General features: G+C 36.2%; 1 protein-coding gene across 1 annotated transcript; it reads left to right on the forward strand.

The window, feature by feature from the left end:
• The first annotated feature begins 2,737 nt into the window (after positions 1–2,737).
• LOC139848307 (uncharacterized) lies at positions 2,738–11,431 on the forward strand. The gene is made up of 11 exons (XM_071838040.1): positions 2,738–2,854; positions 3,383–3,503; positions 3,611–3,717; positions 4,087–4,205; positions 4,332–4,362; positions 9,855–9,982; positions 10,138–10,204; positions 10,373–10,472; positions 10,596–10,759; positions 10,937–10,983; positions 11,082–11,431. Exons 1-11 carry the CDS (start codon positions 2,782–2,784, stop codon positions 11,151–11,153), a joined length of 1,029 nt encoding a protein of 342 aa, XP_071694141.1. The 5' UTR covers positions 2,738–2,781; the 3' UTR covers positions 11,154–11,431.
• The last annotated feature ends 1,129 nt before the right edge of the window (positions 11,432–12,560 follow it).

The raw sequence follows: 12,560 nt of genomic DNA on the forward strand, positions 1-12,560 counted from the left end.
ATTATTAGAAATATAATTAAAATTAAAATTAAGGCTATGAAATATATGTTCATTTTTAGCATTATCATTCTAATAATAAGGGTATGTTTGCGAATGTTGTAAGGGTGTAAGTCGAAATTCTGTCCGTGTAACGCTACGCTATTTTTATTCATTGTAAGTTATGTTCAACCTTTTTAATTTAATGTCTCGTAGCTAAGTTATTATTATGCTTATTTAATACCGAATTAATCATGATGTTGGGCTAAAAATATTAAAATTGGGTAATTGGGTTTTGCACCATAATTGGGGTTTGGACAAAAGAACGACACTTGTGGAAATTAGACTATGGGCTATTAATGGGCTTTATATTTGTTTAACTAAATGATAGTTTGTTAATTTTAATATAAAGATTTACAATTGGACGTCCCTATAAATAACCATATACACTCGATCGGACACGATGGGCGGGATATTTATATGTACGAATAATCGTTCATTTAACCGGACACGGGAATGGATTAATAGTCTATAGAATTATTAAAACAGGGGTGAAATTATGTACGAGGACACTTGGCATAATTGATAACAAAGTATTAAAACCTTGGGTTACACGCAGTCGATATCCTGGTGTAATTATTAAACAAAGTATTAAGACCTTGTTACAGTTTAAGTCCCCAATTAGTTGGAATATTTGACTTCAGGTATAAGGATAATTTGACGAGAACACTCGCATTTTATATTTATGACTGATGGACTGTTATGGACAAAAACCAGACGGACATATTAAATAATCCAGGACAAAGGATAATTAACCCATGGGAATAAACTAAAATCAACACGTCAAACATCATGATTACGGAAGTTTAAATAAGCATAATTCCTTTATTTTCATATATAATTGCACTTCTAATTATCGCACTTTTATTTATTGTCATTGTATTTAATTGCACTTTTAATTATCGTACTTTTCAATTATCGCAAGTTTATTTTCTCGCACTTTTATTTATCGCAATTTCAATATCGTTATTTACTTTACGCTTTAAATTAAGTCTTTTATTTATTTAATATTTTACATTAGGTTTTAACTGCGACTAAAGTTTTAAAAATCGACAAACCGGTCATTAAACGGTAAAAACCCCCTTTTTATAATAATAATATTACTTATATATATATTTGTATTTTTATAAATTAAAACTAATATAGCGTTAAGCTTTGTTTAAAAGATTTCCCTGTGGAACGAACCGGACTTACTAAAAACTACACTACTGTACGATTAGGTACACTGCCTATAAGTGTTGTAGCAAGGTTTAGGTATATCCATTCTATAAATAAATAAATATCTTGTGTAAAATTGTATCGTATTTAATAGTTTTTCCTAGTAAAATATAAGCTATTTCATATACACCTCGCATAACATCACAGCCCTTCAAGTTTACACTTTTTAGAGGTAAAAAGTGTAAATAGACAATTTTATTAAAATAAAAGAAACTAATTCCACCTGACAATGGGCGAGAAAAAATTCGTGATCCGCGGGTACCCGATCTGTGATGGGCGGGTAAAATCATTAAATCCTACCCGCGGGCACGAGTACGGGTAAAAAATTATACCCGCTGACGGGTCGTGGGCGGGTCGCGGGTACATACTACCCGTCGCGGGTAAAACCCGATCCATTAATTTATAAGACTTTTTTTAATTTACGCGCGAGTTTATACATACATTTATCAAATTTAAAAATGATTTTACATGTAATGAATCAATGATTAAAAATATCATATCACATATAAATAAAAAATTTGATTTTTACGTCATTTAACACATGTATCTTGTACATATAGTTCATAATTAATAAAATTATCTAACTTTTCTAAAAGAAATTTAACAAAGTTGTATATTATTATTACCCGTGGGTTACCCGCGGGTCATGAGTATCTGCGGGTTACTGGCATGGGCGAAGTTTTTTACCCGCGGGCGGGTAATGGGTTTCAACGAGCAAAAAAACAACCGACGGGCGGGTCGCGGGTATATAGAACCCGTGCCCGTTACCCGCGGGCGCCATCCCTAATTCCACCCGAATTTATAACGGGGCCTATCTTCTCGCGGGTATATAGAACCCGTGCCCGTTACCCGCGGGCGCCATCCCTAATTCCACCCGAATTTATAACGGGGCCTATCTTCTCGCTCGGTGCGAGTTAAATTATTCCGAGACCACCGTTCAACTCGAAAAAATATTGCGAACCCAACGGGACTAACTATACGTGAAATAGACACTTCTCAAAAAACGTTAAACACAACGACATCCCGTATCTTTCCGCTCGCCGCGAGTTAAATTTTTACGACATGAGCGTCATACTCGAAATAATTTTATGAACAAAACGATAAAAAATACGTTTGAAACAGACACTTTTTAAAAAACACTAAAAACAACGACAACTCGTATCTTCCTGCTCGCCGTGAGTTATATTTTTTCGCCATCACCGTCAGACTCGAAATAATTTCATCAACAAAACGAAACTAACTACGTTCGAACCGGGCAGATTTTAAAAAGTAGTAAAGACGACAACACCAACAACGGCGCTTAACACATAAGCCGTTTTACTTTCTGTAAATACATAAAGGTACGTTAAATATGAATATGCAGGCCGAAAGAACCCGCCGCATCGCGCAGTCTTAAGCGGATTAGTTTGTATCATAGCCCTGGCCCAAGTCAATTGTCAATTGATAATTAGTTCACTACTTCACTTCGAATATAAGAAGAAACGGCGAGTTTGCGTTTGTTTTTTGCACTGATTTTGTTGAACAAAAATGGCGAATTTGAAGGCTGATTCCCCTCTTTGTCGTCGCATCATCACGTCTTTTCTCGATTTTCTGAATTCTGGTTCGCACGCTCTCACTCTCACTATAATCTATTATATAATACTGATGTTTAATCTTTTATGTAATTTTAGTTCAAATTTTACCTTGTATGGTTTGCAGTTAACAGGTTTAATGTCTTCTGTTAGCCGCTGATCGTTTATTTTTAAGTGTACATTTAATTTGAAGGACCTAGTAAAATTTGGGTTTCTATGACAACTGAGACATACATTTTATTTGATATTGTTAAAATTTACTTCAATGTTACTCTGTAGAAGCAATGATCGTTATTAGGTTTACTATAGAAAATTGACAGCTGCTTATCGCTTCATGTTAAGTAGTGAAATTATGGAAAGTGGTGAAATTAGGGTTTTTATGAGCACTTAGACATACATTTTTATTGTGATTATTATTGTTATTATGTAAATGCAATTCAAAGAGAGTATTGTAAGATAAGTGGAGTAAGAAGGCTATGAAATGCAATATACTTACAAATGTTGAATGTGGTTGCGATTTTTTTTTTGCCCATGAAACTAACTTATATTTTGTTCAGAAGCAAAAACTTTAAAAAGAATAAAATCTTCATCTTTCCGATCATCTCCTCTACTCCCTTGCATCCCTCATACGCCGATTACCGCTACTCGCCTCCACTTCCTTCGCTTCGGAAACCCTAGGTACATATTCTACCTCCACTTTTACTTTTTATTAAATAAAACTAAAATTTATTTGATATTCATATCTCACAATTTTTATCTGTATCAATGTATTTGTGTATCATTAGGACTTTAGGAGAATTGGGTCGCGCACAATCTTTACTGCCGCTTGCAGGTGCACGGATGACACCACACCTCGCTGTTTATGTGCGATCTTTTTGCGAGCTGCCTCATGGTACACCTTCTGCCGCTCTTGTTAGGATCGCTAGTTTTGAATTTTATAAAACAAAATCAAATGAATTTTCCAGCTCAGTGTTTTTAGATTAGGATTTAGGGCTTATTATGTGCAAAAAAATATCTGCTGAAATCTATTGTTAGGGTCGAATTATGTTGTAGGGCTTAAGTAATTCTGTGTTGAAGTTTGAATAAAGTTGTGGTTTATACTCTGATGTGTAATTGATAATGTATGGATCATGATGTGTTAAGATTTTTGATTATTTATTATCTGTTCAAAATTTCAGTATAGATATTTTCTGTTAAGTGACTGTTAACTTTTTACTATGGTTTATGGATTTGCAATTAACATGATTAAAACTTTTTGCAGGATCGGATAACGGGATTAAATCAGATCAGGTTCGTGAGAAATTTCAAGATGATACATTTCATGTATCATCTGCACTTAAGGATCTCGATTCCATGAGTCCCGAGACGATCCAATTTCTGGTAGTAATGTTCTGTCTTCTTCCTATGTTTTTTTTTTCAATTTTGTATATTTATATATATATTTCGGGTTATGGTGCCTATTCAATATATTTTTCTGATGTTTTACTTGTTATACTTCTTATGTAGTTTGAATATGAAGATCCACGGAATCCCGTCAGTAAGTTTTGATTCTTGTAATTACTATTTGTTATCCTCATATATATATATTACCATATATGCATATAATATAATTACTCCTTATTAGACAACTATAATTGTATAAGGTTATGTTCTATTTATAGTTTAGGGATACTTAGTGTAATTACACCTTCTATATATAGAAGGCACAATACTCTGAATAATACACACAACTTACAAGTTCAATATCTCTCTTCCTCTATTCTATCCTCTATTATGGTATCAAGAGCTGTAAAGGCCTAAGTCCGGCAACTATTCCGGCAGCCACTATTCCGGTAACAATTCCGGCAGCTACTATTCCGGCAGCAGTTCCGGAACAAAAAAAAAAAAAAAAAAAAACTGACCTTTAAAACTCAAAGTATGCCCTGTGAATGCAGCGTTGTCGGAACGTTCACATCAGAAACGAGCTTTTTCAGGTCATAACTAAATCCGGTAACCCACAAAATCACCGCAACTCAATACAACCCTAATCAGCCAAATTACCAACACAACTACATGCGGAATTAAATTCCGAACACACGCACAAGTATTTCAGCCGCAACTGCCACCACACGCGCCACCACGCGCCACCACAGCCGCCAGAAATTTTCGACTTTCTTTTTAGATCTACATCAATCCGGCCAAAATCAGAGAAAACCGCCAACACCAATACGCTCGGAATCAAATTCCAATCGAACGCTGAAATTTTCAGCTTTTTCCGGCAACTATTCACCGCCGGCCGGCACTGTACTTGCCTGTTCTATTTTTGTGTCTGGAACGAGAGTATAAAAAAAGAGAATGAACTTTTAAAACCCTTTATCTTTTTTTTATCTCTCTCCTACCTACCTACATACTATTTACTATTTACTTTTACTTTTTATCTTCTTTTAAGTAAAAAAAAAAAAAAGCAAAAAAAAAAAAAAAAATTTATTATTACCTTATATTTTTTTTTTTTTTCTATATCTGAAAATGGCAATGCTAGCTTCCTTTACTCCAACAGAGAAAGCCGCACACAACTCTCACAAATTTGGTTTCACCTTATCTTCCACGAACTATGGTTACTGGAAGACCATGGTTGAACCGTTCTTCGTCACCAACAAATTATTTGACTACATTGATGGCACAATCCCTTGTCCACCTACAAATGTACCATCATCAGAAAAAGATGAAGAAACACAGTCTCAACCACCAAACCCCAATTACATTAATTGGGTCTCTAATGATGCTCATATAAGAATGCTCCTCCTTTCTACCATATCCGAAGCATCATTTCAACATGTTCAAGGAGTAACGTCTCGTGATCTCTGGTTGTCCCTTGAACGTGCCTACGCTCCTCACACTTCCTCTCGAGAATACACTTTGAAAACCCAGCTTCTCAGACTACAGATGAAGCCAGATGAAACAACCGCAGATTACCTAACTAGGACTCAAGAATACGATGTTGCGCTCGCTAACATAGGTGAAAAGATGAAAGAAAAAGATTTGGTGATGCTAGTTATATCAGGACTACGAGAGGAATACAACGGTTTAAAATCAAGCCTTCTGGGCCGCGAAAAGCCCCCTACCTTTGTAGACCTTCATGGTCTGCTATCAGACCACGACTACATGATCAAGAAATCTGTACCCGACATTCCTTCGGCTCAAGCATTCACGACTAGCACACAAAGTCGCAGTTCACCAGCTCCTAATAATGTCTTGCCCGCTTCACAAACAGATCAGCTTCAAGCCATACAATTGCTTTTATCTCAACTTGGACTCCAAGCTCAACCTGCCCATACACCGGCTGCACAAGCTATGTACACTAACCGATTTGGCAATAACCGTGGTCGTGGACGTGATTACAGACGTGGACGAGGCAACTATAACAACAGAAATCAAGCAGGTAATCGAAATTCATTTAATTGGGCTTCTAATCAAAACACAGTTTTTGGCACATGCAACAGGTGTGGGATTGGGCACATCCCATCTCAATGTCCTAATCGTAACCCTGCTACTATGAGACGACAGTCACCTTCAGCCAACTTTACAGAATATCGCTCCCAAGCGTCAACCTCTTGGATCCCAGACACAGGCTCTAGTCACCATGTTGCTCCAGACCTATCCAACTTTGGCAACTCCGGGGTCTACTACGGTGAGGACAATCTTCATGTTGGCAATGGTAAGGGTTTACCCATTCTACACGTTGGTTCCTCACATTTTTCGTCTCCAAACAAAACCTTTTCCCTCAAAGACATACTTCATGTTCCTGAAATAAAACATAAACTACTTTCTGTACAAAAGTTTTGTCTTGATAACAATGTGTATTTTGAATTTCACTCAACTTTCTTTGCTGTGAAGGACAAGATTACACACACTACCCTCCTCACGGGTCCAAGTAATGGTGGTCTTTACTCCTTCCATCTTCCTCAGTCTTCACCAGTTCACAAAGTAGCATTCTCCACTACCCGTGCATCTTCAATTACATGGCATCAAAGACTCGGACATCCACATCCACAACTTTTGAAATCCATGTTATCTAAATATCATTTGCCTTTACAAAATAAGTTTACCACCACCTTTTGTGATTCATGTAATGTTGGAAAATCCTCTAAACTTCATCTATTACCATCTACTTATAAAAGTTCGCACATTTTGGATTTTGTCTTTTGTGATGTATGGGGACCTGCGCCTGTTACCTCCTTTGATGGTCACAAATACTTTTTGTTGTGTGTTGATCACTTTTCACGATTTATGTGGTTTTTCCCATTAAAACTCAAATCTGATGTTTACGCCACCTTTAAGCAATTTGTGGCAATGGTTGAACGACAATTTCAGACCAAACTCAAATCTGTCCAAACTGATTGGGGAGGTGAATTTAGAAATCTCCATCAATTCTTTTCTCCACTAGGCATCAATCATCGTCTTTCTTGTCCTCATACAAGTGAACAAAATGGTTTGGTTGAAAGACGACATCGCCATGTTGTTGAAACCGGTCTTACTCTACTCGCTCAATCACATGTACCACAACGTTTTTGGCATTTTGCTTTTGGAACTGCAGTGTATCTTATCAATCGAATGCCATCCAGAACAAACTCAGCAACCTCACCCTTTGAACATGTGTTCAAACATAAACCTGATTTTTCATTTCTTCGAGTTTTTGGGTGCCAATGCTACCCTCATCTTCGTTCATACAACAACCACAAAATGGATTTTCGATCTACACCTTGTGTATTTCTTGGTTACAGTACTGCCCATCATGGCTATCGATGTTTCGACCCAAAGTCGGATCATATTTATATAGCCCGTCATGTTCGATTCAATGAGCAATCTTTTCCTTTTAAACAATCTGATACAACCATTTCTACACATCCAGTCAATCCCTACATCTCTAAATATCCAAATCCTACCTCACAAACTAAAGATTCACCTTCCACAGTTCCTAAAACTCATTCTGTCCCACCAGAACCACAAAATACCACCACTACACCGCTTGTACACGGCACGATCGAACCACCTATCATTCACACATATCATCGTCGCTCAAAAACCTCCTCAACACCACCTAAACAAAGTCACAACCAACTACCTCAGACTACTGCTACTACTACCACCACTTCCACAAACACTGAGCCACCTCCTCGTTCTCGACCAGCCAATCTTCGCCCCAATCCAAAACAAATCCACCAACATAAGGCCACCTCCTATCATACAAGAGGTCCCTCGTCCGACACTGAACCAGCAAACTTTAGCATTGCTAACAAAGATCCTCACTGGCGTAAAGCCATGACTGAAGAGTATTCAGCGTTGGTGCGGAATGGTACTTGGTCACTAGTACCTCGTGTTCCAAATTCTAATGTGGTTGATTGCAAGTGGGTATACAAATTAAAACGGGATCAAACAGGGGTAGTACAACGCTACAAAGCACGTTTAGTTGCTAAAGGGTTTCGACAACAACCAGGCATCGACTATCAGGAAACATTTAGCCCCGTTGTAAAATCAACAACCATTCGTGTTGTTCTCTCCTTGGCTGTGTCTCAGAAATGGTCCCTCAGGCAACTTGATGTACAAAATGCCTTTTTACATGGTGATCTTCACGAAACAGTTTATCTACAACAACCACCAGGATTCGTCAATTCAGCTACACCAAATCATGTGTGCCTCCTTCACAAAGCCTTATATGGATTAAAGCAAGCACCTAGAGCATGGTTTCATCGACTCTCTACAGCACTTCATTCTCTTGGATTTCATGGGTCGAAAACGGATACTTCCTTATTCATCTACTCTAATGGGAACACTCTTCTATATATGCTTGTGTATGTTGATGACATTATTTTAACAGGAAACGATACAAAGGAAATAGATAGGGTGGTACAAAGTCTCAGCCGCTCATTCGCTATTAAAGACATGGGTAACTTGTCTTATTTTCTCGGGATTGAAGTCACAAGGAATGGTAACGACATGATCCTATCACAACGCAAATACATACATGAACTTTTGGAACGCGCCGACTTATCTAATGCTAAACCGGTTTCATCTACCATGACAACCAACGCAAACCTTGCTCTTGGTGATAGTGCAACATTTGACAACCCCGTTCAATACCGTCAAATTGTAGGTGCCCTTCAGTATGTTACATTGTCTCGACCGGACATCACTTTCGCAGTCAACAAAGTCTGTCAGTACATGCATTGTCCCACGATAAATCATTGGTCAGCAGTTAAACGAATTCTCCGTTACTTACAGGGCACTGCCAATTATGGGTTACGATTTATACACGGCTCCGGAACAGTGCTTCATGCCTACACTGATTCCACATACAACTCACTGACTAGCTTCTCTGATGCTGACTGGGCAGGTTGTCCAGATGACCGTCGATCCACGGGAGGATATGCTATATATCTAGGTTCAAACCTAGTATCATGGTCTGCACGAAAACAAAAGACTGTCTCTCGATCTTCAACAGAATCTGAATACAAGGCCCTAGCTGACACAGTTGCAGAACTAACATGGCTTCAAGATTTATTACGTGAACTTCGTGTGCCTGTTAAATCAGTTCCTACCTTATGGTGTGATAACCTTGGCGCTACGTATCTCTCAGCTAACCCAGTCTTTCATGCACGTACAAAACATGTAGAAGTTGATTTTCACTTTGTCCGAGAAAGAGTTGCTCAACAAAAACTTTCAGTTCAGTTTATAACTACTGACGATCAGATTGCTGATATCTTCACCAAGCCGTTGTCCTCACCAAGATTTCTTCTATTACGATCCAAGCTACAAGTCGTATCCCGCCCTTAGCTTGCGGGGGAATATTAGACAACTATAATTGTATAAGGTTATGTTCTATTTATAGTTTAGGGATACTTAGTGTAATTACACCTTCTATATATAGAAGGCACAGTACTCTGAATAATACACACAACTTACAAGTTCAATATCTCTCTTCCTCTATTCTATCCTCTATTACTCCTCCTGTGACAGTAAGTTTTATATGTTATTATCTTTCATGAATGACAGCTGCGAGTGAGATTGAATTTCTTTATCAATTTCGTGATGCCCTAGAAAAGGCTCGCTTTTTCGGGAATACACCGAATGGATTTGAGGTACTGTTACAGACAATTTGGATGTTCGAAGGTGCTTTAAAGGTATATGCTAATAACTATTAACTTCAAAAAAAAAAAAAAAAAATCATGTAAATTACATCAGACATATATATCCGAATCACATTAATATTTGTGTTTGCAAAAAACTTTGAGTGACTTACTGTTGTTATATTTATATTGTTCTTGTGTACTTTAAGGAACTGAAAAATTCTGGTGTTACGGAGTTTGATCTTCAAAAGATGGCTGATACCTTCAACTTAAAAGGTAATAATTTGCTTATGTGATCATTACGTCTTACTTGTGTATCTTAATATATTTATTTATTTGTTACTATTACTATTAATTAAAAAAGATGGTTAAGTAGAAATGTATACAGTATCAAAGTATATTACTGCATTCACTCAGGTGGTACTTTTGTTTTCATGCATGCAGGTAACAGAAGTATGGAAAAAAAGTTGTACACGGATGCAATAGGTCATTACAGTGCTGCTATTGCACTTTTTGACGATAATGCTGTTTATTATTGCAACAGGTAACTCTACTTATTTATTACCCAAACAGTTGAGGTTTTTTTTTTGTTTGGTCCAACTAAAAGTACATCATCATCATCATCTAAATTACTTCTTTTTGTGAATGGGTACTTTTACGTTTACAGAGCAGCTGCTTACACTTGGGCCAAACAGTATACGGAAGCAATCAGTGACTGTCATAAAGCAGTTGTAATTGACCCGTCTTACAGCAAGGCTTATAGTCGTCTTGGCTTCGCTTATCATGCTCAAGGAAATTACATGGACGCCATTGAAAAAGGCTATAAGAAAGGTTTGTACATATCTTTCAAATTGTTGTAACATCAATCAAAAGATGACTTTCTTTTTATTATGTTCAATTATTCTTTTAATTTATTAATGGAGCATTTTTGAGTTAGTGAGAATTATCACCATGTGAACTTGTTAAACAGTTTATATATATATTATAATCTGGTTTTCATACATGTAGCTTTGCAATTGGATCCAGATAATGAAACAATAAAAGGAAATATTCAGGTTAGTACTTGTTTTGTTTTAATTGTATATATGAATGATGATATGATATTTTTCATATGAGCTTTGGTTGACTATCAATCAATATTCAATACTTATAGGCAGCCAAACTCATGGAAAAGCTAGGATCCGCATTCGCTGATGGAACACAAGACCACCCTCGTGGAAACTAAACTAATCACCTGACGGTTTTTGGAAACATAACAGGTTTCACTGTTCATAAGTGGTTGGTTTTAAGATAGGCGGCGTCTCTGCTAAATTTTGGTATTTGTTGCAAATGGTTGGTTGTATTGGGACGAAGTAAACTAATCTAATGGTGTCTGTAAGATATCCACTTAGGTACTAGGGAGTTTGGATATTTGATAACCTAACTTAAGTCTACCTGTTTGTTTTCACTGGTTAGAAAACATGTTATCTATATGTTACTTAGAGATCGAAATCAGGATACAAATTCAAATGCTAGTTTAACACCACTACTCTGCCTATAGCAGGATTATTATCAACAAATTACTATTACTTCACTAATTCTAAATGCCGTAATCTTCTAACAAACTAATTGGCCAAAATGTCAGGCCATTACTATTACTTTACTACTAATTATAAATTATAAATTATATACCTATATCTAAAAGGTAAAGTGGAAATGAATAGTACTACTCATTTACCCACTTTCCACAAGCTTAATCCCCTAACTTTCATTAAAATACAAATCGAACCCTCCACTTTATGCGTATATTTTTCCTCAAATTTCACAAGCTTAACCCCCTAACTTTTATTAAAATACAAATCGAACCCTCCACTTTATGCGTATATTTTTCCTCAAACTAATATTCAATTTTTCCAAACTTAACCCCGTAACTTCTATTAAAATACAAATCGAACCCCCATTTTATACGTAAAGTTTTTTCAAATTTCACAAACTTAACCCACTACCTTTTATTAAAATACAAATCGAACCCCCACTTTACTAACTTTTTTTTTAAAAAAAAAATAAAACCCGAACACTAAAAGAAGCAACTTTCACAAAAGGAACAACCCTTCAATGTTATGTCGAAAAAAATTCTTTTTTACAAAATAGATCAAGATTTTTTTTTTTAACTCGCATTCAAAAGTGGAAATGAATAGTACTACTCATTTATCCACTTTTCACAAACTTAACCCCCTAACTTTCATTAAAATACAAATCGAACCCCCAACTTTATACGTATATTTTTTCCCAAATTTCACAAGCTTAACCCCCTAACTTTTATTAAAATACAAATCGAACCCCCACTTTACTAACTTTTTTTTTTTTTTACTAATATTCAATTTTCACAAACTTAACCCCCTAACTTTTATTAAAATACAAATCGAACCCCCACTTTATACGTAAAGTTTTTTCAAATTTCACAAACTTAACCCACTACCTTTTATTAAAATACAAATCGAACCCCCACTTTACTAACTTTTTTGTTTTAAAAATAAAACTCGAACGCTAAAAGAAGCAACTTTCACAAAAGGAACAACCCTTCAATGTTATGTCGAAAAAAATTCTTTTTTACAAAATAGATCAAGATTTTTTTTTTTAACTCGCATTCAAA

The sequence above is a fragment of the Rutidosis leptorrhynchoides genome, chromosome 5, assembly GCF_046630445.1.
Source record: "Rutidosis leptorrhynchoides isolate AG116_Rl617_1_P2 chromosome 5, CSIRO_AGI_Rlap_v1, whole genome shotgun sequence".
In the NCBI taxonomy this organism is placed as follows: Eukaryota; Viridiplantae; Streptophyta; class Magnoliopsida; order Asterales; family Asteraceae; genus Rutidosis; species Rutidosis leptorrhynchoides.